At 53.4% G+C, this 23,109-nt stretch overlaps 1 protein-coding gene across 1 annotated transcript; it reads left to right on the top strand.

Moving 5' to 3' along the window:
• The first annotated feature begins 380 nt into the window (after nt 1-380).
• Nucleotides 381-21,702, top strand: TDRD10 (tudor domain containing 10). The gene is made up of 11 exons (XM_059673351.1): nt 381-453; nt 1,255-1,313; nt 7,444-7,514; nt 8,577-8,712; nt 17,109-17,151; nt 17,652-17,742; nt 18,495-18,642; nt 18,908-19,053; nt 19,326-19,480; nt 21,334-21,404; nt 21,609-21,702. The coding sequence occupies exons 1-11, from the start codon at nt 432-434 to the stop codon at nt 21,639-21,641; spliced, it is 975 nt and encodes a 324-aa protein (XP_059529334.1). The 5' UTR covers nt 381-431; the 3' UTR covers nt 21,642-21,702.
• Nucleotides 21,703-23,109: the final 1,407 nt, after the last annotated feature.

The following is a 23,109-nucleotide window of genomic DNA, read 5'->3' as shown; positions in this document are numbered from 1 at the left end:
GTGCTGGTGGAGGTCCCGGCACGCCTCTGACCGCGGCTGCTTGGCTTTGCAGGAGATCCTGTTGGGAAGAAGCCGCAGCATGTAAGTCACTTCCTTTTGTGGCAAACAAGCCTCCTTCCTCAGAGCCTTCCCTTCCTCTCTTCCTGCTCGCGGTGCCCGGAGCTCAGGGGTCACCCCCAGCAGTTCTTGCCTGTTGATTAGCAATGACAAAGGTCCCGTGGAGGGCTTCCTGGTTTGGAACCTGAGTCGGGGCGGGGGGGTGGGGGGAGGAGGGGGACCCTCTGTCAGAAAGGGGGTGGGGTGGGGGGCTGGGGCAGGGCCCTGCTGCTGATGCGTTCGGGCCTGGGAGGTGAGACACTGAGACCTGTTTTGATAGGTTCTGGGGCAGCCGTGACCGACCCGCAGCGGAACCGTTGGGGAAGAAGGGGGCGATGGAGGAGCAGACGCCTCTCCGTGAGTTAGCCTGGGGGCTCGGTTGGTGCTGGGACCCTCCCTCTGTACGTGGACCTTATTTCATCTCCTCGGTTTCTGTTCCTGCGTGAACTTGGGGCCCACCTAGGTCCTGCCCTTGCCCCCGTCAGCCACCACCTTTCCGTGTACGTGGCTGTACGTCCCCCCGGCGCTGCCGTGGCCCAGGCCTCCGTCACCGTTGCGTTTGCTGCTGCTGACTCCGTGCTTCTCTTTAACGCCGACCCTCTTCCATTCCACCCTCCCCTGTCTGCAGAGCGGTCTTTCCAAAACCCAGCTGTGGATGTCACCTCTCTGGTGACAACCTTCTCCTCCTCCCAGCCAGCGGATTTCCCCACGTGGCCTGGCCTCCTCGCCGCGAGCTGTTCCCAACCACATGCAGCTGCCCCCAGGCGCCAGGCCTTTTCATAGCTCCCGGCCTCTGCCCGTGCTGGTCCCTCTGCCCGGATTCCTTTCCCCCCACCCCTGCTTCATGTTAACTCTGAAACGCAACCCCCTGGACCCAGACACTCCATAACATCTCACTGAAAGCACTGGCTTCCAGGGATGCTGGTGACTCCGCCCCCACAGAGCGAGCGAGCTGCCGCCTTGAAGGCAGTGATGTCCGCGGCCAGCACTCCCCCCCCCGCCCCCCCCCGGTGTAGCCAATCATTGCTCCCGAGGGGCGGGATGCTTGTGTGGGGGGCGGTGTTCACATGGAAGAAAATGTGTCACTGATCACATGCCTCCCCTCCTTTGAACCTTCTCACCTGACACCTGCCGTCTTCATGCTGTCTTCCTTCTTAGGATTCAAGAAGAGGGAGACCGAGGTGTATGTTGGCAACCTTCCTGTGGACATCTCTGAGGTATTCTCCGTTCCGCTGCTTCTCCTTTGCGGGCTCCCCCACGTGACATTCATCGGCCAGCGGCTGAGCGTCACCAGCTTTAACGGCGTTTTAGAGCGATGGGCGTGCACGCAGTCACAGGTGGGGACTGGGCGGACCAGCTCCTCCCCGTTTGCCTTGGACTTTCCCGGTTGTGGCCTCTTGCGCGGTTCGTCCCCACTCCTCCCACGTGAACCGGGGCGGCCGGTCACCCCGCGCGCTGCTCTGGGTGGACGGAGGGCTGCAGCGAGGCGGCTTGTTTTCAGGGAGGGGTCTCATCAGAGTTCAGGTGCCCGTCCTTCGGGCACGGGGAGCAGTCGGGTCTCAGCCAAAACCTGCACCCAGTTCACTTGGGAACGGACCCGTGGCGTCGGCGGCTGTGACACTTAGAATGTTAGCGCGAGGATCTTTGAGCCCAGGGGCCTCACTGTCTATTTGGGGAGGCCGAGTGAACAAACCTGAAGTAGTTAGAGAACCACACAGGTATTTAAAATTTGTAATAAGTGCATCTGAAGTTCAGAGGGAAGGAAAATGGAAGCGTAATCTCCTGAATTGAAGCATCCCCTGACTTTTTGGGGGGAGCATCTACTGTATGCAAAATAACGCGCTTGAAGTTGAGCAAGCACACTAGAGACAAAGCCGAGTCTTGACCCTCAAGGAGCTCAGATGTGGGAGGATGAGAGAGAGCATCTTTGTGGGGCCCCTGCTGCAAGCTAAACATTTTCAGAAACTCCCTGTTCTCCGTGCCCCCTTGCCAGTCAGTGAAACTCCGTCCTCTCTGCCCAGGCTGTATTTTATTCCTTTCACACCACTTACTATATTTTAATTACCAGGCACACGCCAGGAAATAGGCTAAATGCTTCGTTCGTGTGGTTTTGTTACGTTCGTGTAATAACTCTGGGCGGTGGGTGTTCCTTCACCCTGGAGGTGAGGCTGCCAAGTTCTGTGAGAGGGCCAAGTGCACAGACTAGTGAGGTCAGCCAAGAGCTGAATCCATATCTTGTTGCCCCCAAGTACCAAACCACATAATCGATAAGACATGTAAATAACTCGCCCATAATAAAAGTGAATCTATTATGGGTGTTTTTTTTTTTTAATCTGACAGAAGAAGATGATAGTGGAACACAGAACGGCGTCATTTATGTTGACCCAATAAATGAAATCATATTCAGTCAGAGGGGTCGGTGGGGGATTCTTGGCACCTGATTCCCCTTCCTCTTCTTGGCAGGCTGGCAGAACCTGCTACCGGGCAGCAGCAGGGGACAGGAGCCCCTGCAGGCAGGTCCTGCGGTGGGTGGTCGGGGGAGGCAAGGTGCTGAGAGGCAAGGCCTGGTGAAGGCAGCCTTCAAAATAGAAACCCTCTTAGTGCTTGAAGGCAGAACTCTCTGAGGATTTCTATCGCTCCTCTCCGCTCACCAGTGCACCCTGTTTTGGAATAGAGCCTATTTCAAAGCCAGCACCTGGCCTTTGGCCCCCGTCCCTTCCACAGGAAACAGACAGCCTCTCCCACAGATCTGTGGACGCAGCCCAGCCTCCTAGCAAAGACTTCAGCTCACGGAGTCGGATTCTAGAAAGAAAGTCCTAAATGTCCTGTTGAGAACTGTGACTTGACTCTCCTTGCAAATCAACAGATTAGTCTCATGGCTGTTGGTAGAAGATGCAAGTTGTGCGTCAGAGATGCAGGAGGATTTATTACTCATCACAATTAGTAGCCAGCATCTTTTTTCATTGTATTAACATTTTAAAAAACTGAGATATAAATCACATTCCATTTCAGTGGCTTTTAGTATACGCACAAGGCTGTGCCAACATCTGAATTCAAGAACCTTTTCATTTTCTCCCAAATAAATCCCATACCCATTACCCTCCCCTTCCTCCCAGTCCCTGGAAACCATGAATTACTTCCTGTCTCTGTGGAGTTGCCTGTCTGGACATCTCATAGAAATGAAATCATACAACGTGTGGCATGTCGTGTTTTCCTTCACGCTGCATGCTTCCGGGTCCATCCACGTTATACCACATCTCAGCACTTCACTCCTCTTTATGACTGAATGATACTTTATTACGTGGATGTACCACAGTGTGTTTATCAACTCATCATTCAATGACATTTGGGTTGTTTCCACTTTTTGGCTGTTATGCATAATGCTGCTCTGAACATGGGTATACAAGCTTTTGTGTGAGCATACGTTTCATTTCTCTTGGGTATGTATACCTAGTAGTGGCATTACTGGCTCACATGATAGCTCTATGGTTAACTTTTTGAAGACCTACCAAACTGTTTTCCAAAACAGTTGTTCCATTTTATAGTGGCACCAGCAATGCATGAGCATTCCAATTTCTCCACTTTCTCGCCAAAAGCTGTCTTTTTTACTGTAGCCATCTAGTGGCTGTGAGGTGGTATCTCATTGTGGTTTTGATTTCCTTAAGTTAGTGGTTCTCAACCTTCCTAATGCCGCGACCCCTTTAATACAGTTCCTCATGTTATGGTGACCCCCAACCATAAAATTATTTTCGTTGCTACTTCATAACTGTAATTTTGCTACTGTTATGAATCGTCATGTAAATATCTGATATGCAGGATGTATTTTCATTGTTACAAATTGAACATAATTAAAGTATGGTGATTAATCACAAAAACAGTATGTAATTATATATGTGTTTTCCAATGGTCTTAGGCGACCCCTGTGAAAGGGTCGTTCGACCCCCAAAGGGGTCACGACCCACAGGTTGGCAACCCACAGGTTGAGAACCGCTGCCTTAAGTAATGAGCATCTGCTTAAGTAATGGCCAATATGCTTATTGGCCATTTGTATGTCTTTTGTTATAGTATATTGTTATAATTGTTCTATTATAGTAGTATATGTTAATCTTTTCTAAAAATATATATTTTTATTGATTTCAGAGAGGGAGAGAGAGAGAGAAACATTAATGATGAGAGAGAATTATTGATCAGCTGCCCCCTGCATGTCTCCTACTGGGAACTGAGCCTGCAACTCGGGCATATGCCCCAGCTGGGAATTGAATTGTGACCTCCTGGTTCCTAGGTAGGCACTCGACCATTGAGCCATGCCAACCAGGCTATATGTTAATCTCTTATTATGCTTAATTATAGATTAGACTTTATTATAGGTACTAGAGGCCCGGTGCACGAAATTCGTGCACTGGGCGGGGGAGGTTTCCCCAGTCTGGCCTGTGCCCTCTCATAGTGCGGGAGCCCCACGATTGATCTCCCCAAAGAGGTAGGCCCAGCCCACTCACCCAGGGCTCCTCGATGGATTGCTCCAAAGAGGTAGGCTGGAGCCGGGTGTCCCGCCTCCGCACTGCACACGCAGTGTCAAGTCCCCGCCCACCCGCATACCTCACCGCGCACGCAGCCTCCTGGTGATGGGTTACGGCGTGAACGGTGTGAGGGCATCACGGTGTGCGGGCATGATGACCACATAGGCTTTTATTAGTGTAGATGTATGTATAGGAAAAAACAGTATAGTATATAGGGCTTGGTACTGCCTGCAGTTTCAGGCATCCACTGGGGGTCTTGGAATACACATCCGTGGATAAGGGGGGACAACTACCGTATAAAGGGCAGAAAGACAGTCATAGTTAGGGCATGTCTTCAGGTTTCAGGCGTCCCTAATGACAACTGTTAACAGTAACAGCATTTGCTGATGGGCTGGCCTCACTGAGAGCATTGGTTCAAGTCCCAATGGATGGAAAGATGTTGGCAGGGTTTTATATTTTGCCTTTGTGTGTGTGGTGGTGGTGGTGGTGGTGGTTTTTCTCTCCTCTCACCCTCAAGCACATTTTCTGAAAAGTAGTACTTCCTGTATCTGCTCGATACCATTGAACAGTAACTTTTGACCTTGGCTGCACATTAAAACCATCTGGGGAGCTTTTAAACAATATTGATGCTTTAATCCCAACCCCAAAGAAAAGTAACTGTCCAGCAGAATCTCATTTGCAGTCAGCACTGAGAACCATTGCTAGGGAACAGGGCTTGGCGGACTTTCTCCGCAAAGAGTCAGATAGTAAATATTTTATGCTTTGCAGATCGTGTACCTCTGTCGCAAACACTCTACTCTGGGGTAGTAGCCTGAAAGCAGCCTAGACAATAAGTAAACGAACGTGTGTGGCTGTGTTCCAATAAAACTTTATTGAGAAAAAGGTGGTAGGTTGGATTTGGCTTGAGGATGTGGTTTCCTGACACCTGCTATAGAAGATACAAAAATATGAAGTAGTTTCCTACTTTACTTTAATAATGGTAAAACCTAAAAAGAAGACAGCTGAGGTTTTGCAGAGAATGAAAAGAATGTAGGGTTTGAAGTTAGAGTCCCTGGGTTCGAATCCTGATTCTACATTGGCTGTGTAGTCTTAGGGAAGTCACTTAGCCTCTCTGATCCTTATTGTATGCTTCGGAGAATGAGGACAATAATAATGTGTACTTTACAGGGTAATTTTATAGAAATATTTTTTAATTGATTTTTTTACAGAGAGGAGGGGAGAGAAATAGAGAGAAACATCGATGAGAGAGAAACATTGATCAGCTGCCTCCTGTACACTCCCCACTGGGGATGTGCCCGCAACCAAGGTACATACCCTTGACTGGAATCGAACCCGGGACCCTTGAGTCTGCAGGCTGACGCTCTATCCACTGAGCCAAACCGGTCAGGGCATAATTTTAAAGATCAAATGGAATAAGGTTGGTGAAAGTGCCTAATAAACTGAAAATGCTAAGCACATATTGCTTGTCCTGACAAATTGCATGTTGCTCAGCATCTTGTAGATTCATGTGTAATAAACATTAAATATTTAAAAGTAAAAGCAAATTAGAAAATTTGAATTTAAATGTAATATAAACATGAAGACTGAGAAAAATGAGTTATACATAATGTATGTCTAATTTCCTCACTCAACAAAGTGACTTTAGATTGGTAAAAGCTGCTTTTAAAAAAAGATTGTATAAATGTCACACATTTTTTCCAAAATAGAATTTCCTAGGTAAAAAATGTTTTTTTATCATGGTGTGTGTGCTGGGAGGGAAGCAGGAAGGAGGCTGTGAGGAGAGGCTAAAGTTGGAGTTGAGCGGAGGCCTGCAGGCACGCTTCCCAGTGGGCAGTGGGAGACATGGGGACCGTAAAGAAAGCCTTTCGTCCTGGCTGGTGGGCTCAGTGGTTAGAGTGTTGGCCTGTGCACTGTGGATTCAATTCTCAGTCAAGGGCATGTACCTGGGTTACACGTTTGATCCTGCCCCGTGTGCGGGAGGCAATTATCCATGTGACTCTCTCACATAGATGTTTCTCTCTCCCTCCCTCCCTCCTTTCCACTCCCTCATGGTGAGGACTAACAAAACAAACAAAAAAGCAAAATTTAAAAAAAAAGAAAGCATTTTTAGCCGGGCAGGAGCCAGACTGCGGGCAGTTAGGAGGGAGTGGGCAGAGAGGACACAGAGGCGTTAGGAGGAGATGGTGTGGCAGAAAAGAGGAAAAGTAGGGTGTAGCTCAGAAGGCCAGCAGGGTCCTGGAGAGGTAGCTCACAGAAAGGGGGTGGTGTGTATGTGGAATGAGGGGCCCCAGCCAGCCCAGTGGAAGGAGGAGCCACTGGGAAGGGAGGCAGCCGGAGGGCAGAGGAGGGGGAAGGGCTGAGAGCAGGTGTGGAGAAATGCCCAGAGAGGGGGAAGGTGACCGGAGCCCTGGGCGCAGCGGCGGCCAGGCTACCGTGAGGACAGTGGGCGGGAGACTTGCAAAGAAGGTGCGTGAGCAGCTTGAGGGGAGGCCGAGCGGAGACAAAAGGCCTGGCCCTCAGCAGGCTGCCTGCCCTCCCCTGGCCTGCCCCTCTCTTACTCAGACTCCACTCTGCCCCGGGTCTGTTCGCTTGACTGTCTTGTCTGTAGCCCCGCTGGACTGATGAGCTGCACTTGGAGGCAGGACCTGTCTTTCTTGCCTCTGTATCTGCATCGCTCAGCACAAACCCGGCACATACAGTACATCATAGGCTTTTCATGAAGTATGTGTTCCAGTGGTTACAGATTGGCTGGTTGGGGGTCTGAAACCTGGAGAACCAGCTGTAACTTTTGTCTCTGGGTCTCTCTCTCTTGCAAACCCCGCCTCTGTAGGAGGAAATTCGGTACCTGCTGAAGGACTTCAACCCTCTCCGTGTCCATAGGGTCCAGAGTGGCTACAGATGGTAAGGACTGCACTTCCTGTGTTTTCTTAGGGAAGCGACTCCTTTCCCTTTGGTCCGTTCTGCTGATGCACGGACATTGCAGACCGGCCGCTGAGCTCCCAGGCCCACACCCACTGGGACTTGGCCCAGTGCCATCTGGAAGCCCCCCTCCCCCGCCCCCCCGGACTTGTCTTGCCCACACAGCCTTGGTCTAGGAGTCCAGAGGCCTGCGTTTATTTTTTGTAACATCCTTGCTCTGTTTTATGACTTGAGGTAGATGACCAAACCATGCGTAGCCTGGTGGCCCCTGGAAACTGGGCCTACTCATATTTCCCCTTTCTTATTTCCAGGGCAGTAAGAGTGCTTTGACCTTTGGGGGGAGTCGTAGGAAAGAAACCCTAAGCCCTCTGTAGCCAGATGGTGTTTAGCGGCAGAGTCAACGCACACACGTCTTCTTTTTTAAAAAAAAATATATTTTATTGATTTTTTACAGAGAGGAAGGGAGAGGGATAGAGAGTTAGAAACATCGATGAGAGAGAAACATCGACCAGCTGCCTCCTGCACACTCCCCACTGGGGATGTGCCTGCAACCAAGGTACATGCCCTTGACCAGAATCGAACCCAGGACTCTTCAGTCCACAGGCCGACACTCCCAGCCGTGGGCAAACTACGGCACGCGGGCTGGATCCAGCCTGTTGGAAATGAATAAAACTAAAAAAAAAAAGACCGTACCCTTTTATGTAATGATGTTTACTTTGAATTTATATTAGTTCACACAAACACTCCATCCATGCTTTTGTTCCGGCCCTCCGGCCCAGTTTAAGAACCCATTGTGGCCCTCGAGTCAATAAGTTTGCCCACCCCTGCCCTACCCACTGAGCCAAACTGGTCAGGGCACGCACACATGTCCCCTGATCCCTGCTGCTCAGCCCAGCCCAAGCCTGGGCCTCAGTGACTTGTTGGTGTGTCTGCAGCGCCCCCCTCTGGCTGGAAGGGGCGGAGAGCACCTGCGTTGGGGCTTGGCTGCCCCCTGCCTCTCAGGCCGGCGACGCGCTCAGAGCTGCCGGGTGTCCTTCCTCGCAGCTTCGCGTTTGCGGACCTGGGCTCCGTGCAGAGAGTGGCGCTGGCGATCCGGGAGCTGAACGGGAAGCTCTTCCACAGCCGGAAACTGTACGTGAATTCCAGCAGACGCTCTCCCAAGCGGCCCCAGGAGCCGCAGGTACTTTTCCAGGCTCTGCATGCCCTGGGGGCTGGTGCTTCCTCATCAGGGGGCTGTGGATGAAATTAGGGAAACTATTTGTGGTTGTTGTTGTTAATCCTCCACCTAAGGATATTTTTTTCCCCATTGATTTTTAGAGAATGGGAGGGAGCCAGGGAGAGGGAGGGAGGGAGAGAGAGAGAGAGAAACATCAGTGTGAGAGAGGGGGCCTGGGAATCAAGCCTGAAATGGAGATACATGCCCTTGACCATAATCGAACCTGAGACCCTTGAGTCTGGGCTGACGCCCTAACCACTGAGCAAACTTTAAAAATAGACACTCTCAATTTGTTGTATGTTTCTGATCAGTTTCCAGAATCCTGAAATGGTTGTCTTTGTTTTTAATCCTCCCTGTAGGAGATATAAATCTATTTTTAGGATATATTTTTATGATTTTAGAGAGAAGAAAGGGGAGAGGGAGGGAGAAAGGAAGGAAAGGAGGAAGAGATAGAAAGAAAGAAAGAAGAAAGAAAGAAAGAAAGAAAGAGAAAGAAGCATCAATCAGTTGCCTCCCAACTAGGGCTTGAACTCACAACCTAGGTATGTGCCCTGACTGGGAATTGAACCCAGGACAATACTCCAACCAAATGAGCCACTCAGCCAGGGCCTGAAATGGTTGTTTTTCACAATTGCGTCAAGTTTTATGCTTTTTGGGGAGAGGATTTATCAGTTGGAATATTTTGTAGTAAAATTGTTTTCAAGAGGAGAAAAGGCACAATTGGAGAGTCAGCTTCAATAGTGCAACATACACATCCAGGAGTAGTTCAGGTCAACATGAGGGAGAAAGTGTCAAGTGACATCAGCTCTCTCAGGAGTAAAGGATATGAGTTTCCAGAGTGAGAACTACCAGTGAGTGCCCAGGATAAGTGACGGGAAAATAAGAACGGACACCAAGGCACATTATAGGAATATTTTAGAATTCTGGGATAAAGCTTCTGAATGAGAATCTACGTGGAAGGGTATGGAATTGTGTGGTCCCATTGAATTCTGCGGGAAGATGATGTCCGACCACAAATCCATTCTCTCTTAAAAAACAGAAAAAAAGAAATGTAGAATCTCAGAAATATATCCCTCATGTACCTGTTCTCAGAAAGCTACAGAGGGATGTGCGCCAATAAAATGAAGCAGTAAGCTAAACAACCAGGTGATCTAGGAGATCCAACCCAGGAGTGGGGTCTGAGACTTCCGAGATGATGACAGAGGGGTAGAAGAGTTGTGCAGCAGCCAGTCCAGGACAGAGCAGGATGGTGTGAGACTGCAGGATAATAGTTGCATGAAGAAAAATGGAAAATTGAGTGGAGAGGTATGATAAAGAGCTACTGGTGGGTGGGAAAACTGAGCCAGAAATTTAAGAAAATCCAAGTAGTAAATGGAGGGAGGAAAAAGCAGTTAATTCCTGGGGCAAAGATTGTGTAAGAATGAAAATGATCAATCATAATATGTAACTTGATTCATCTGTGATTGATGTTTACATCTCTCTATGTAAAAGCCTAACATGCTAATTGTCCCTCCGACCCTTCGACTATTCGATCAGTCGCTATGACATGCACTGACCACCAGGGGGCAGATGCTCTGACCGGTAGGTTAGCTTGCTGTTGGGGTCCAGCCAATCGGGACTGGGTGAGATGGACTGGACATGCTCTGGAGCCCTCTCACGGTCCCTTTCCAGCCAGGGTGGGGTCCCATATTGCGAGAGGGCACAGGCCAGGCCAGGGACCCCACCGGTGCACAAATCCGAAGGGTTCCGGGTTCGATTCTGGTCAAGGGCACGTACATCGGTTGCAGGCTCAATCCCCGGCTCTGGTAGGGGCAAGTACAGGAGGCAGCCAATCACTGTGTGTCTCTCACATCAATATTTCTCTCTGTCTCTCCCCATTTCTCTAAAAATAATGGAAAAATATCCTTGGGTGAGGAATAAAAAAAAAAAGAGAGTTTGGGCAGGGAGCAAGGTAACCAGAATTAACCAATTTACATTAAAACACCAACTTAATTGAAGTATTAAGTATATTAGTGAAGTATGGCTTCATAAAGTTTGATGAATTTTGACATATGTAATGTCAGCAGATGATCATTGGTGCCAATTCAAATACCAACAGGAATGCACAATTTGGGGCGCAGTGAAGAAGGAACCTTGAGTGTAAACAGCCCCGCATTAGTGCAGCATGGCCGCCGTGGTGCAAACAGCTCCACTGTGCTGCAGGGTGGCAGTGAGGCTGCCCGAGCCAGGGGTCCCGGGACCAGGCCTCTCCAGCTGGGCAGCTCCACGCTGCCATGGCCCGCCCTGCGGTGTCTGCCCCAGTCTGTCCCACTCCGCCCGCCACGCTCTGCAGGTTGGCTCCACGCTGCCCTCTCTGAACCATCTTCAGCCAGTAAAACCCAGTTTTCAGTCTTAGGTGGAAAATGGGCACCCCCAAGGCCAGAGGGGAGCTGGCTTATAGCCAGAAGTCCTCACCCCTCATCCCTGATGGGTCAGAATAGAACTGCCCTGATTGGTTGGAGCTGTGCAGCTCCCATTGGATGGGGAAAGCCTCAGTCCTATTGGTCGAAATAGGACTCCAAGAACTTTTAAGGGCTGGCTCAGAGGCCAGAAGCACCGTGCAGGCAGGCCCTTCAGTGGACACGGGCAGTTCAGCCCAGAGCCTTCTCTGGGAAGTGCTGTTTACATGGGAGGCCTCTGTGCAGAAATGGCTGTGAGGCTCTGTTGTTTTTTTTAAGACCAAGTAGCCACCAGGAGCCCTTAGTCCTCAGGGTTTACAGCATGAAGCCGCATAACCACGACCACAACCCAATCGAGAACATTTTAGTCACCCACCAGGTTCTCCTGTTCCCAATCAGCAGTCCCCCTCGCGTCCCTGGCAACACCGATCTGTTTTCTGTCGCGTCAGATGAGCGTTGTCTAGAGTTCTGTGTCTGTGGAATCCTGCTGTATGTGCATCTCTGTGTCTGGCTGCTTCCACTCAGCGGAATGTCAAAGAGGTTCCCCCGTGTGGTTGCACCATCAGCAGCTCTCTTTTCATTGCTCAGTGGTATTCTGTGGCATGGACGGGTCACTGTTTGTCCAGCCGTTCGCCGGGGTTTCAGTTTTAAAGGGGCCCTGTAGAATAGCTTCCAGGGACCAGAGTGGAAGCAGGAGGACCTGTCCCAGGTGCCCCAGGTAAGAATGAAAGTGTCTTGTCATGCCCGCCCCAGTGCTGTTCTGCAAACACGCCCAGCTCATGCCCACCTTGGCCTTGGACCCGCCGCCTTCAGCCCACGGGCTCTTTCCCAGGTGTCTACGGGGCTGGCTTTGTCACTTCATTCAGGTCCTGTTTAGCTGTCACCCCACCTCCCCTCCCACACCCTTCATCCCTGCCCCTCGCCTGTGCTTCTGCATTGCCCTTGTGGCCCCTGGTGGTGGGTATACCTGTCTGTACACTTACTGTCTGCTGCCTCCATCCAAGTGTGAGCCCCTACCGGCAGTGTTTGGACTGTACACGTTTTATAAATATTTGTGGGGCGACTGAACGTGGGCTTCCTGAGAACGGGGTCTGCGTCACTCGCTTTCGTCGCTCAGAGCCTGGCACATCGTGGAAGCACAGAGTGCATAACCTGGGGGAGAGGAAAGCTGTTGAGGGTTAACGCTGTAAATGTCACATTCCCACCAAGATGCGCCCTTCCGGGGGCCCTCGTGCGGTTCCCTGGGTACGGTGAGAGCCTTCGAAGCCCATGGCCCTGAGTGACCAGCAGCAGTCGACCCAGAGGCCGCGGGCAGGGGAGCTGCCGCTGCTCCGGGTGAGACCTGCACCCCTGCTGAGCAGTGGCCCGAGGGCTTCTCCCTGGTGTGTGTCTGGCAGGGGTGGGGAACCTTGTTTCCGCCAAAGGGCCGTTTGGATATTTACCGTGTAACATCATTCTCGGGCCCCACAAAATGATCAGCTTAGAAATCAGCCTGCGCTATTCGGTCACACATTTAATGAACTCCTAATGCCTTGGCAGGGCCAGACCGAATGATTTTGCAGGCCTTATGGTGTGTGTGGGGGGCGGGCCCAGGGGTCGGCATGGCCAATCGTTCCCCACCCCTAGTGTAGGGGAGCTAATGGATGCCCCATCCACCCCAGTGCTTTCTGGCTACTGACCTTTGTGTGCCCTGTGTCTTCTCTCCCACTGCTCGGACTCGCGGGCATCGTTCTGGAGGCTGCTGCCCCTTAGGACACTTGGCCAGCTGGTAGCAGTGCCCAGAACAAAGTAAAGCGCCCGTTCGCAGCTGGTGATTGCTCTGGGCATGAGGGTCTGTGCTCGTAGCAATGATGGAACTTAATTTAAGCCGTCCGGTTTGGCAGAGGTTGAGATGCTGCCCGCTCTCTGTCGCTCCCGGGGGCCGCCTTTGTGACACGCGCCCCCTGGCGTCTGAGGCTTGTCTCTGGGTGACATGCTACGGTGGCTGGATGATAATGACATATTTTCCTCTGAAACTTAATTTCACAAACTGTCAAAAAAGGCTTGTTATGTTTATCTCTGAAATCATTAGGGAGTAATAATTAGACAAGAACGGTTTAACATGTTTACATATTGATGATGATTTCTAGCTTGAAGCCGCCGCTGAGAATTGGTTCTCGTGATTGGTACTCGGGGCTGTCTTAAGAGATTTTAAATAAACAGTCACCTGTGCTTGGCTGGGGGGGGCAGGTGTTTGCACGGTCACCTTGTCTTGCTGCAGGTGCACAGGTGGGGCCGAAGGTTTCACAGGCAGACCGGACTGGTCTCCGTGGTTGACGGGGAGTGAGCCGCCGTGGAGGGCTCGCTCTGCGGGCTTCTTGCGAAGGGCGTTGCTGTGCGAACTCAGTCACAGCAGCCGGTGCTGTGACCCTCCCGTCCTGCAGATGAGGAGCAACTCGCTAGCCCACAGTGAAGGGGCCCTGTCAGTTCTGGAACCAGGAGTGGATTGCTCTGGGCGTGAGGGTCCCTGCGCTCGTAGCAACGATGGAACTTAATTTAAGCCGTCCGGTTTGGCAGAGGTTGAGATGCTGCCCGCTCTCTGTCGCCCCCGGGGGCCGCCTTTGTGACACGCGCCCCCTGGCGTCTGAGGCTTGTCTCTGGGTGACGTGCCCCTGTGGCCCTCTTCTCATCCCGCTCCTGTCTGTTCAGCACCTCCTTCAAGTCGCGTCCTGCACCAACACGAGCCCAAGTGCATCTTCACACCCGTGCAGATGTGACTCGTGGAGGAGAAGAGGAGGCCGAGGCTGAGAGAGTTAAAGCTTGCCCCGGAGTTCATAACTTCTCCTCCCTTCCTTTCTCCCTCTCTCCCGCCCTCCCGCCCTCTTATTCGCCCCTTTCCCCCTCCTCGTGTCCCTTCCATTAATCCAGCCGTCCACCCCATCCACCCGTTCACCCCACATCTGTTTACCGAGAGCTGACTAGGCGCTGGGGAGCGTGCTAGGCCCCGGGCTACCGCCGTGTAATTGTCAGAAGACAAATGTGATTCTTATTCTCATGATATTTATGTTCCAGTGGGAAGAGACCTACAGTAACCAATAAATAAGAAAATGCCAGCCCTACGCACTAATTGAAAGAAGCTGATGTGATGACTGTGAGGGGCCTCACTTCTTTACATGGTTTTTTAGGGGGGGCCTCTTTGTGAGGAAGTGACGTCTCACCTGAGATCTGAATGGACAAATCAGAGCCCATCCTGCAAAGACAGGAAGAATACTTAATTTCAAGCCACAATACCTGCAGAGGCCCCGGGGTGTGATGCGGCGGGAGGAGGGGCAGTGGGCAGAGCGGAGCCCAGTGGGAAGGAGCGTCCTAGCGTGGCATCCTCGAGGAGCCCAGGAGGCTGGGTTTTACTTTCAAGCACAATGGGAAGATGTTGGAAGGGTTTAATCGGGGGAGTCATGTGAATTGAATTTTTGTTGGTGAAAGGTCGTATCTGCTGGGTGGCGACTGGATTCTGGGGCCAGGGTGGCAGCAGGAACTCTCTGGACACTGTTGCTATCGTCCTGGGACGAGGTGGCAGTAGCTTGTATCCTGGCGGCAGACACACATAGGGAGGAGTCCGTGGGTTCTGGTGTGTTTTGGAAGAAGAGGTGGCTTGGCTTGCTGATGAGTTTGATGTAGGGAAGCCAGGGAGAGAGCTGAACTTGGCCTGAGCCACTGGGTAGGTAGTGATGTAATTTGTGAGGTCGAAAGAGCTGGGGCGAAGCGGCTTGTGCAGGGTCTGGTTTAGACCTGCTGAGTTCGTGTACCTCTTAGTTGTCCGGTGGAGTAGACATCTCTATATTTGAGTTGAATTCCAGAGAGCAATTAAGGCTGGAGGTCTGATTTTGTGTTAATCTGTTGATTCCCAAAACCGCAGAACTGGAGAGGACCTGGGAGAGAAGGTAGATGGAAGAGAGGACCAATTCCTGGGGTGGGCCGGCATTGACTGGGTCGGCTCCTTTCAGGGGCCAGCCAGTTAGCCTGGCCGGCGTGGCTCAGTGGTTGAGCGTTGACCTATAAACCAGGAGGTCACAGTTCGATTCCCAGTCAGGGCACATGCCTGGGTTGTGGGCTCGATCCCCAGTGCGGGGCGTGCAGGAGGCAGCCAATCAATGATTCTCTCTCATCATTGATGCTTCTAGCTCTCTCCCCCTCTCCCTTCCTCTCTGAAATCAATTAAAATATATTAGAGGGCCAGCCAGTGAAAGATAAGGAAGACCAGACGTGTGCAATGTCAAGGAAGGCCAGGGGAGCAGTGTTTCTAGAAAGGGGGGGGGGTGGAATACCGCCAGTGAGCTCAGCGCGGAGAACATGAGGATGCAGCAGCTCGCAGGTCATGCTGACCCGGTGCGAGCGGTTTCAAGGCGGCCTCATTGGACTGTGCTGCAGGGAAGTGTCAGGTGGGGAAGCAGACAGCAGACAGCCCTGCCAGCGATGGAGCAGGGGAAGCTGGCAGCTAGAGGGGAGTGTGGTCAAGCCAGGGTCTCAAACATGGGTAACAGGGCATGTTCCTGGTGGGAGACGTCCACAGGAGAGGGAGAGCCATGGGAGAGGAAGAGGGCACGCCCTCAGGGCTGCTGTCCTTGAAAAGGCGAGACAGTGCGAGACCCAGACTGTTAGGGCAGGTACCTGGTGTCCACAGTGCGGGACCCAGAGCGTTAGGGCAGGTACCTGGTGGCCACAGTGAGAGACCCAGAGTGTTAGGGCAGGTACCTGGTGGCCACAGTGAGAGACCCAGAGCGTTAGGGCAGGTACCTGGTGGCCACAGTGCGAGACCCAGAGCGTTAGGGCAGGTACCTGGTGGCCACAGTGCGGGACCCAGAGCGTTAGGGCAGGTACCTGGTGGCCACAGTGAGAGACCCAGAGCGTTAGGGCAGGTACCTGGTGGCCACAGTGCGAGACCCAGAGCGTTAGGGCAGGTACCTGGTGGCCACAGTGCGAGACCCAGAGCGTTAGGGCAGGTACCTGGTGGCCACAGTGAGAGACCCAGAGCGTTAGGGCAGGTACCTGGTGGCCACAGTGTGGGACCCAGAGCGTTAGGGCAGGTACCTGGTGGCCACAGTGCGAGACCCAGAGTGTTAGGGCAGGTACCTGGTGGCCACAGTGTGAGACCCAGAGCGTTAGGGCAGGTACCTGGTGGCCGGGGCAGCAGGAGGGATGGCGGAGAGGGCGGGCTAGGGGCTTGCATGGAGAAGGGGGGGGATCTCCCGTCCCACTGCTTCCAGTTTTCACCTGGTAAAGAGGCAGGTTCGTCGGTGGGGTGGGGAATGGGGTGGGTCTGAAGAGGCGTGAAGTCGTCCGGTTGGCGAAGCGGAAAGGAAGCTTACGAGGGGCTCAGGTGGACTGTAGCGTGTGTCCAGGAGAGAACGGGCCACAGCGGTCAGTGGCCAGAGCGGGGGAGCAGCAGGGCGGGCAGAGACATGGCTCTAAGCAGGGGTGAGTGTTTTCCAGGTGAGGACAGTGGAGAGGGGAGCCAGCGTGGGTTGGGGGCTGCAGGGCTGTAGGGAGGCGCAGGGCACCCAGACCTTTCTGTCCCCACAGAACCCAGCTTCCAGTGTAACCATTCCCACCTCTTCTCCGCCCCCCCCCCCCCCCGTCCCCAGAAGAAGGTCCAGCAGGGACCCCCCAGGCGCCGCGTCTGGCCTTTGGGACTGTGAGTCCTGCGGGAGCCCCCCTGCAGCCGCCTGCCCCGCCTCCCCTGTTTCTGAGCGTCTTCTCCTGGTTGGCTCAGGGTCCAAGCGAGAAAGAGCGTGAGTGGGTGTCAGACTCAGCGGACGCCGGCGTTGGTGCAGGGGCTGTGACACTTTGCCTCCAAGTCCACTTGGAGCGACTCATCGTACAGATCGATAGAGTAACTGCTGCCGCGCCTGAGCGGTGCCGCGGTGCCTGTCTCCTCCTCCCTAGGTGTCGCAGAGGCCTTCCGGTCGAGGATTTGCTGAAATCGCTGGTGAGATCCTGTGTCCCAGGACGTGTCTTCGCAACGCCGGACTCAGCTCTCCCAGCCCCCCTTCAGCTCTGCCCCCCGTGGGCCTCTCCGTGGGGGAAATACCCTGTTTATTCCTCCGGGATGCTCTCCTGATTAATGACTGTCAGGCAGCACACCCTCCCCACCCAGCTGAAGATACAGAGCAGCAGTTCTCAACCTGTGGGTCGCGAACAATGACAATACATCCTGCGTACCAGATATTTACATGACGATTCATAACAGTAGCAACATGACAGTTATGAAGTAGCAACGAAAATAATTTTATGGTTGGGTCACCACATGAGGAACTGTATTAAAGGGTCGCGGCATTAGGAAGGTTGAGAACCGCTGGACTAGAGGCTGAGGCGTGGAAGGACACGGCCGAGTGGCCCATCCTGTCCTACCTCTGAGGGTGGGGCCAGGGCGTCTTGGGGGGCAGGGGCAGCTCTGGTGCCTCCAAGACTCTGTCTCCTGCTCTCCAGCTTTTTTCCAGCTCACCCCCAAAGCTCCCAGTGACCCCCGAGAGACAGCGAGACCGAGGACACCCTTATTTGCAGTCCCCATGGAAATGAGGTCAGTGGAGGGGCGCAGGGCCCACCAGAGCAAGCGGGCGCCTGCAAACAGCATTCCGTCCCTAGAGGGTGGTAGGGGTGGTCCCCATGCGGGCGTTAAGTTCTCAGGAGCTCCGGCACCAGACCCACAGGGACCTAAGAAAATCTGTTTCCGTTTTGGGACAGTGAAGGCCTGTGACTGCCCCCCACCCCGGGTCCCATGAGGCCATCATGCCCACCACATCGTCTGCTTTAACAGTGGACACCATTCGTAGTGTCAGAGATGCCGGGATCATCTCGGGCGGGAACATGCTGTACGACGAGTGGTTTGTTTTTCCACGGCAGCAGGTCTGCCTTGCTGGCCACACGGTGCCTTCGGGGATGGAGTTAGTGGGTGGGAGGCGGGAGTTGGGCAGGAAGTAGACACAGGAGGAGCGATTTGGGGATTGAAAACGTGTCCTGGGGTTTGGACAGTCCACCCCTTGCTTCAGGTCGTCCGCCCAGTGAGGGCCGACCTGTCTGTGGGAACCTGGGTGTGTGTGTGTTTTCCTCCAGGACCCGCCCCTCCCCAATCTCCCCTCTCCCTCCCCCTCCCCCCTCCCCCCTCCCCCTGCCCTGGTGCTGCCTTCGTTCTGCGTTATGTACTCGCCCCTCCCTGGAGGGGTGGACCTGACCCAGGGTGACCGTCCTGCCTGGCCCTGCCCCGCATCCTCCAGGGCCAGGTTGGTCACCTTGTTCGCTCGCTCACCCCGTGTCCCACGGCTCTTCCCCCAGAGGCTCCTTCCTGGTGCCGCTCCTGAGGGAATGCTTCCGCGACCTGGGCTGGCTGGCCACCATCTGCCACACGGGCGGGGACGTGGGGCTGCTGGTGACCAGTATTGTCCCTCGGACCCCGTTCTTCTGGGCCATGCACGTCACGGAGGTATGGGCTTGTTGGTGGCCCGCGTGGCTCGGCGCCTCCTTGCAGAGCCTTCCCGGGGTGGGTGTGGTGATGGGCCGGTCCGCGGCGGCGTCCGGCATCCGGACGAGTGCGTTCTGACCCCCGGGTCCCGAGTCTTCCTCTCTCCCGCCTGGACCTTGGTTCCCTGGGGGCCGGTCCGTGGTGCTGGCCTAGCAGGGGACGTCTGCAGAGCCAGGTGCGGGACGTGCTGCAGGCAGTGAGGCCCGTGCATGGGTGCCACCTGCAGACTCTGCACCAGAACATGCAGGCGCTCTTCAGCACCCTGGCCGAGGCGGAGGAGCAGCAGCCCTACCTGCAGGACGCAGCCGTGCAGCGCGGGGCCCGCTGCCTGGCCGAGTACCACCTGGGCACGTACGGCCGGGCCTGGAACAGGTATGTGCCCGGCAGGCAGGGGTGGACGGCCTTAGGCTGGACAGTGTGAGCGAGGCCGGCGGACAGACACTCCTTCCCTTCTCCCTCGTCGGGACTCTGGTTTCTTTCTTGCTGCTTCCTCTCCGAGATCTGTGACTAGGATCACGTCTCTGCCCGAGGAAGGGGAGAACGAGGGAAACTCTCCGTTAGCCTTGACCGCTGAGCCTCTTGGTGAGGACCACCGTGCATGCCGCCAGGGGGAACAGCCCTCCGTTCCTCCCTCCCCTGGCCAGGTGCTGGGTAGTGGACAGGGTGGATTCCTGGGCTGTGGTCTTGTTCGTCGACTTTGGCCAGTCGGCCACCGTCCCGGTGCAGTGTCTGCGCAGCCTGGACAGTGATGACTTCTGGACCATCCCCCCTCTCACCCAGCCTTTCATGCTGAGGAAAGGTAAGATGCCCTCCGACCCCCCCCCCCCAGGCTCAGGGATGGGAGATGCTGTGTCTGCCCCCAGGACCTCAGTGGGGGAGGGTGTGGGGGCAGCCAAGGCCCTCAGGGTACCCTTAAGCCTCTAGTCATTTGATCTTTCCCCGGTTTTTGGCATCTGCCTCTTGCAGAGCTGCCTCTTGGGTATTAGTTTTCACACCTGGGCTCCACGGGCCCCAGCAGGTGCTGTCCAAAGGCTTAGCTCTCGGGGTGCAGGGAGGGAGGGCAGGCTTCTCACCCCTGCTTCTGCAAGCGCTGCTCTGTCTAAAGCAGTGGTTCTCAACCTTCTTAATGCTGCGACCCTTTAATACAGTTCCTCATGTTGTGGTGACCCCCAATTTCATTGTCACAAATTGAACATAATTAAAGCATAGTGATTAATCACAAAAACAATATGTAATTATATATGTGTTTTCCGACGGTCTGAGGCGACCCCTGTGAAAGGGTCATTCGACCCCCAAAGGGGTCGCGACCCACAGGTTGAGAACCGCTGGTCTAAAGGCACAGCACGTCAACAGAAGGCCCCGAGTCCAGTGCCCTCCACCTAACCATTTGTGTTCAGATTCTAGTTTTCTTCTGTAACAGAATCCTTTCCCAATGAAATCTTAAGCAAAACCCAATGTACATAAAACCGGTGAAAGCAGAGCGACTCTGTGAAAGGATGAAAGAATGCTTTGGGGGATCAGGAGAAGCAGAGGTACAGACAGACAGACAGACAGACAGACACACTCCCTCCCCAAGTGTGGGCCCAGGCCCCCTCACCCCTGGGAGGCTGAGGGGAACGGTGCCTGGTGGTCAGGAGCACCACCCACAGGTCATCTTGGGTAATTGCCCAGCCTGGGGGGAACAGGGCCAGGGCTCTGGAGTTGGGGGCAGGCTGAAGGGGACTGCGTGGGTGTTAGGGGCCAGAGTGCCCAGCCCAGGCATGGGCTGTGCTGAGCTCCCTCCTGGACTTGGAGATGGCCCGAGAGGTCAGGCAAGTGGTGGACAGTCCTCCCCGGATGGATGAGGAAAGCAAAGCTCCAAAAGGTGAAAGGAACTTCCTCACCTCTCACAGCAAGAAAGGGGCATGGCCGGGGGTGGAAGTGAGGTCCGGCTTTAACATGGTCAGTCTCATGCGCAGACAGTCCCAGATTCGGAGGTTGGCAGGACAGCAGGAGCTGACATTTTGACCAGCGGCCTGCCCTGCCTCGTTCCAGCATGTAAACATGCTCATGGTGAGAGCATCTGCTTCTGACCTCTATCCCTCTAGCCCAGATGCTCAGAGCAGAGAGGATGAAGTTTCTGTCCCCAGAATTTCCCATTAGAGAATGTGAAATCGCCCAGCTGACATGGCTCAGTGGTTGAGCTTTGGCCTGTGAACCAGGAGGTCACAGTTTGATTTCCGGTTGGGGCATATGCCCAGGGTGCAGGCTTGATCCCCAGTGTGGGGTGTGCAGGAGGCAGCCAATCAATGATTCTCTCTCTCTCCCTCCTTTCATCTCTGAAATTTAAAAAAAAAAAATATATATATATATATACATATATATATATATATATGGAGAGAGAATGTAAAATCCCAGGTTCATGTAATTATTCCAGTAACAGTAATAATGTCCCCTCCTTTTATATATCCCTCGTGCACCCTCCTCCTCCCCCCACCCTCCCCTTGCCAGCTTTATCTCGTTTTAACCTGCAGCAGGGAGTTAGCCCTAACTAGCAGAGACTTGTAGGAGCTGCTCTGCATTTCCCCGAGGCCCTGCCTCCCACTTCCCTCCCTTGCTCCTCCTGCCTGACCCAGTGCCACCAGGGTTTTGTTGTTGTGTTTTGTTTCGCAGGCATTTTGAGTTCCTATCAGCAGACCCATCACATCCTCAAAGGGAGAATCACCGGTGCTTTGAACTTGGAGGTAACTGCCCGGTATCTCACTCAGCCCTGCTCCCTTCCTCCCACCCCAGGTCTCAGCTGCGGGCCAGTGCCAAGGCCTGGATTGTGGATTTATCTGGCATTCCCTTAGAGGCTTAGACAAGATAACCTGAAGTTACCCAAGGGGTCGGGTAGACTGGCTGCCGTGGTCCTTCCTTCCCACTGAAACTTTCTCTTTCTCTTGCAGCCACAAATCCTGAAGTTTGAAGAGTTAAGATGATGTGGCTAGCATCAGCTCCCTCCCTCAAATATTCTTCCTGCCCCCTCCCCTTCCCCTCCCTCTGCCCGCCCTGACCTGTGTCCCCACAAGGCCACACTGGTGCCCGGGATTGATCTGCGTTTGCCTTTACCCTCAGCTCCTCTCAGAAAAGTCTCAAATTTGTCATGTGTCTTCAGTTCCCCACTCAGGATGGACATTTGAACCAAACCTAGGAAGCTTACATGGGAAGCTTCAGGTGGCCATGTATTTATTTTCTGTCTTTTTTTTTTGTGCCCCCAGAGCACGATATAAATTGCTCTAACAGATTCTGGAGAATGGAAGGGCCCACTGCTTTATTTTCCTGGGATTCCATTGCAGAACCAGGTGGGGAACATTTAACCAGTGAGCCATCCCCATGGAGAATAAATGTTGGTATGGTTCACGAGTTTGGGTGATTGATTCCTGTCTGGCCACCTCTCCCCAGCTCTGCCCTCCCCGACTCACGGCAGTGAGGCGAGCTGTCTCAGGCTCTGGGCTGGGCAGACCCTGCCTGGGATGGAGATTCATTCACAGTTGAGGTGTAGGATACTGACCTCAAAGAGCTGTTTCACTTCTTCTTGTCTTAGAAGGAAATTGATTCACAATATGGCTTTGATTCTCCCATGATTTGTAACGCCATGAGAACCCTAAACTTAAGGTCATAAAGGGAATATTAGGTTTGACAAGAAAAGTGGGGGGTTCTCTGAGAGTTGCTGTACAACTCACAGGAGCTGGTGCCTCCCTTATGGCAGGGGAACAGGGACCCCATTATTTCTTTAAAAAAATTGATTAGAGCCAAACTATTTAAATAACTTTATTTGTTTCATCCTTTGGTAGATGAGAAAAATACATTACAAAATACATTATACAGAGGACAGCTCACAGTACACGTTACTAAAAACACAATCTACATGTCAGCCAGGGCTGGTGATCAGTTCAGAAGAAAGCCAGATTTCCGCTCTATGGAATAAGTTTGCCCCTAAGGTCCCCACTTTATCTAAACTTTAGCACCCCATATCAGGTGGGTGTGGGTAGAGTTAGAGCAGCATTGAGGGGGACTGTTGAACTCTCCATCCACCTGAAGCAGCAAGACATTAATCCCTTAAAAAGAAAATGGGGGGGAAATGACCAATGTTAAAGCATTACAGAACTGACATCCTATAGGCGCCCAGGCAGCGCTCTCAATTCTGGGCTAAGACTAGCATCGTCACTGAGCCATCCCTGGCTTCTGTTATTGCGGCCATCACCTCGTCTGCAGGCATAGTCTGTCCCTCAGAGCCTGTCTCAACCCCAACACAAGCTCACCGACGGGAGGCAGGCAGCACGCGTCAAACACAGACCTCATACCCTTCCTTTTAAACAGCACGTACAGACAACACGGCACTGACGGCTCTAGCCCCGCAGACCTCCTACCTCACTCTCCCCGCCCCAGCAGTTCCCAGAGCCTGGG

Source organism: Myotis daubentonii, chromosome 18, assembly GCF_963259705.1.
Source record: "Myotis daubentonii chromosome 18, mMyoDau2.1, whole genome shotgun sequence".
Taxonomy (NCBI): Eukaryota; Metazoa; Chordata; class Mammalia; order Chiroptera; family Vespertilionidae; genus Myotis; species Myotis daubentonii.
This window is presented reverse-complemented; position numbering and strand designations above follow the sequence as displayed.

Excerpts from the sequence above, each read along its gene's own strand:
- TDRD10 (XM_059673351.1), top strand. The coding sequence starts at position 432 with ATGGAGGAGCAGACGCCTCTCC. Across the intron at positions 7,515-8,576 it reads GTCCAGAGTGGCTACAGATG|CTTCGCGTTTGCGGACCTGG; the intron begins GTAAGGACTGCA and ends CCTTCCTCGCAG. Across the intron at positions 17,152-17,651 it reads AGGATTTGCTGAAATCGCTG|CTTTTTTCCAGCTCACCCCC; the intron begins GTGAGATCCTGT and ends CCTGCTCTCCAG.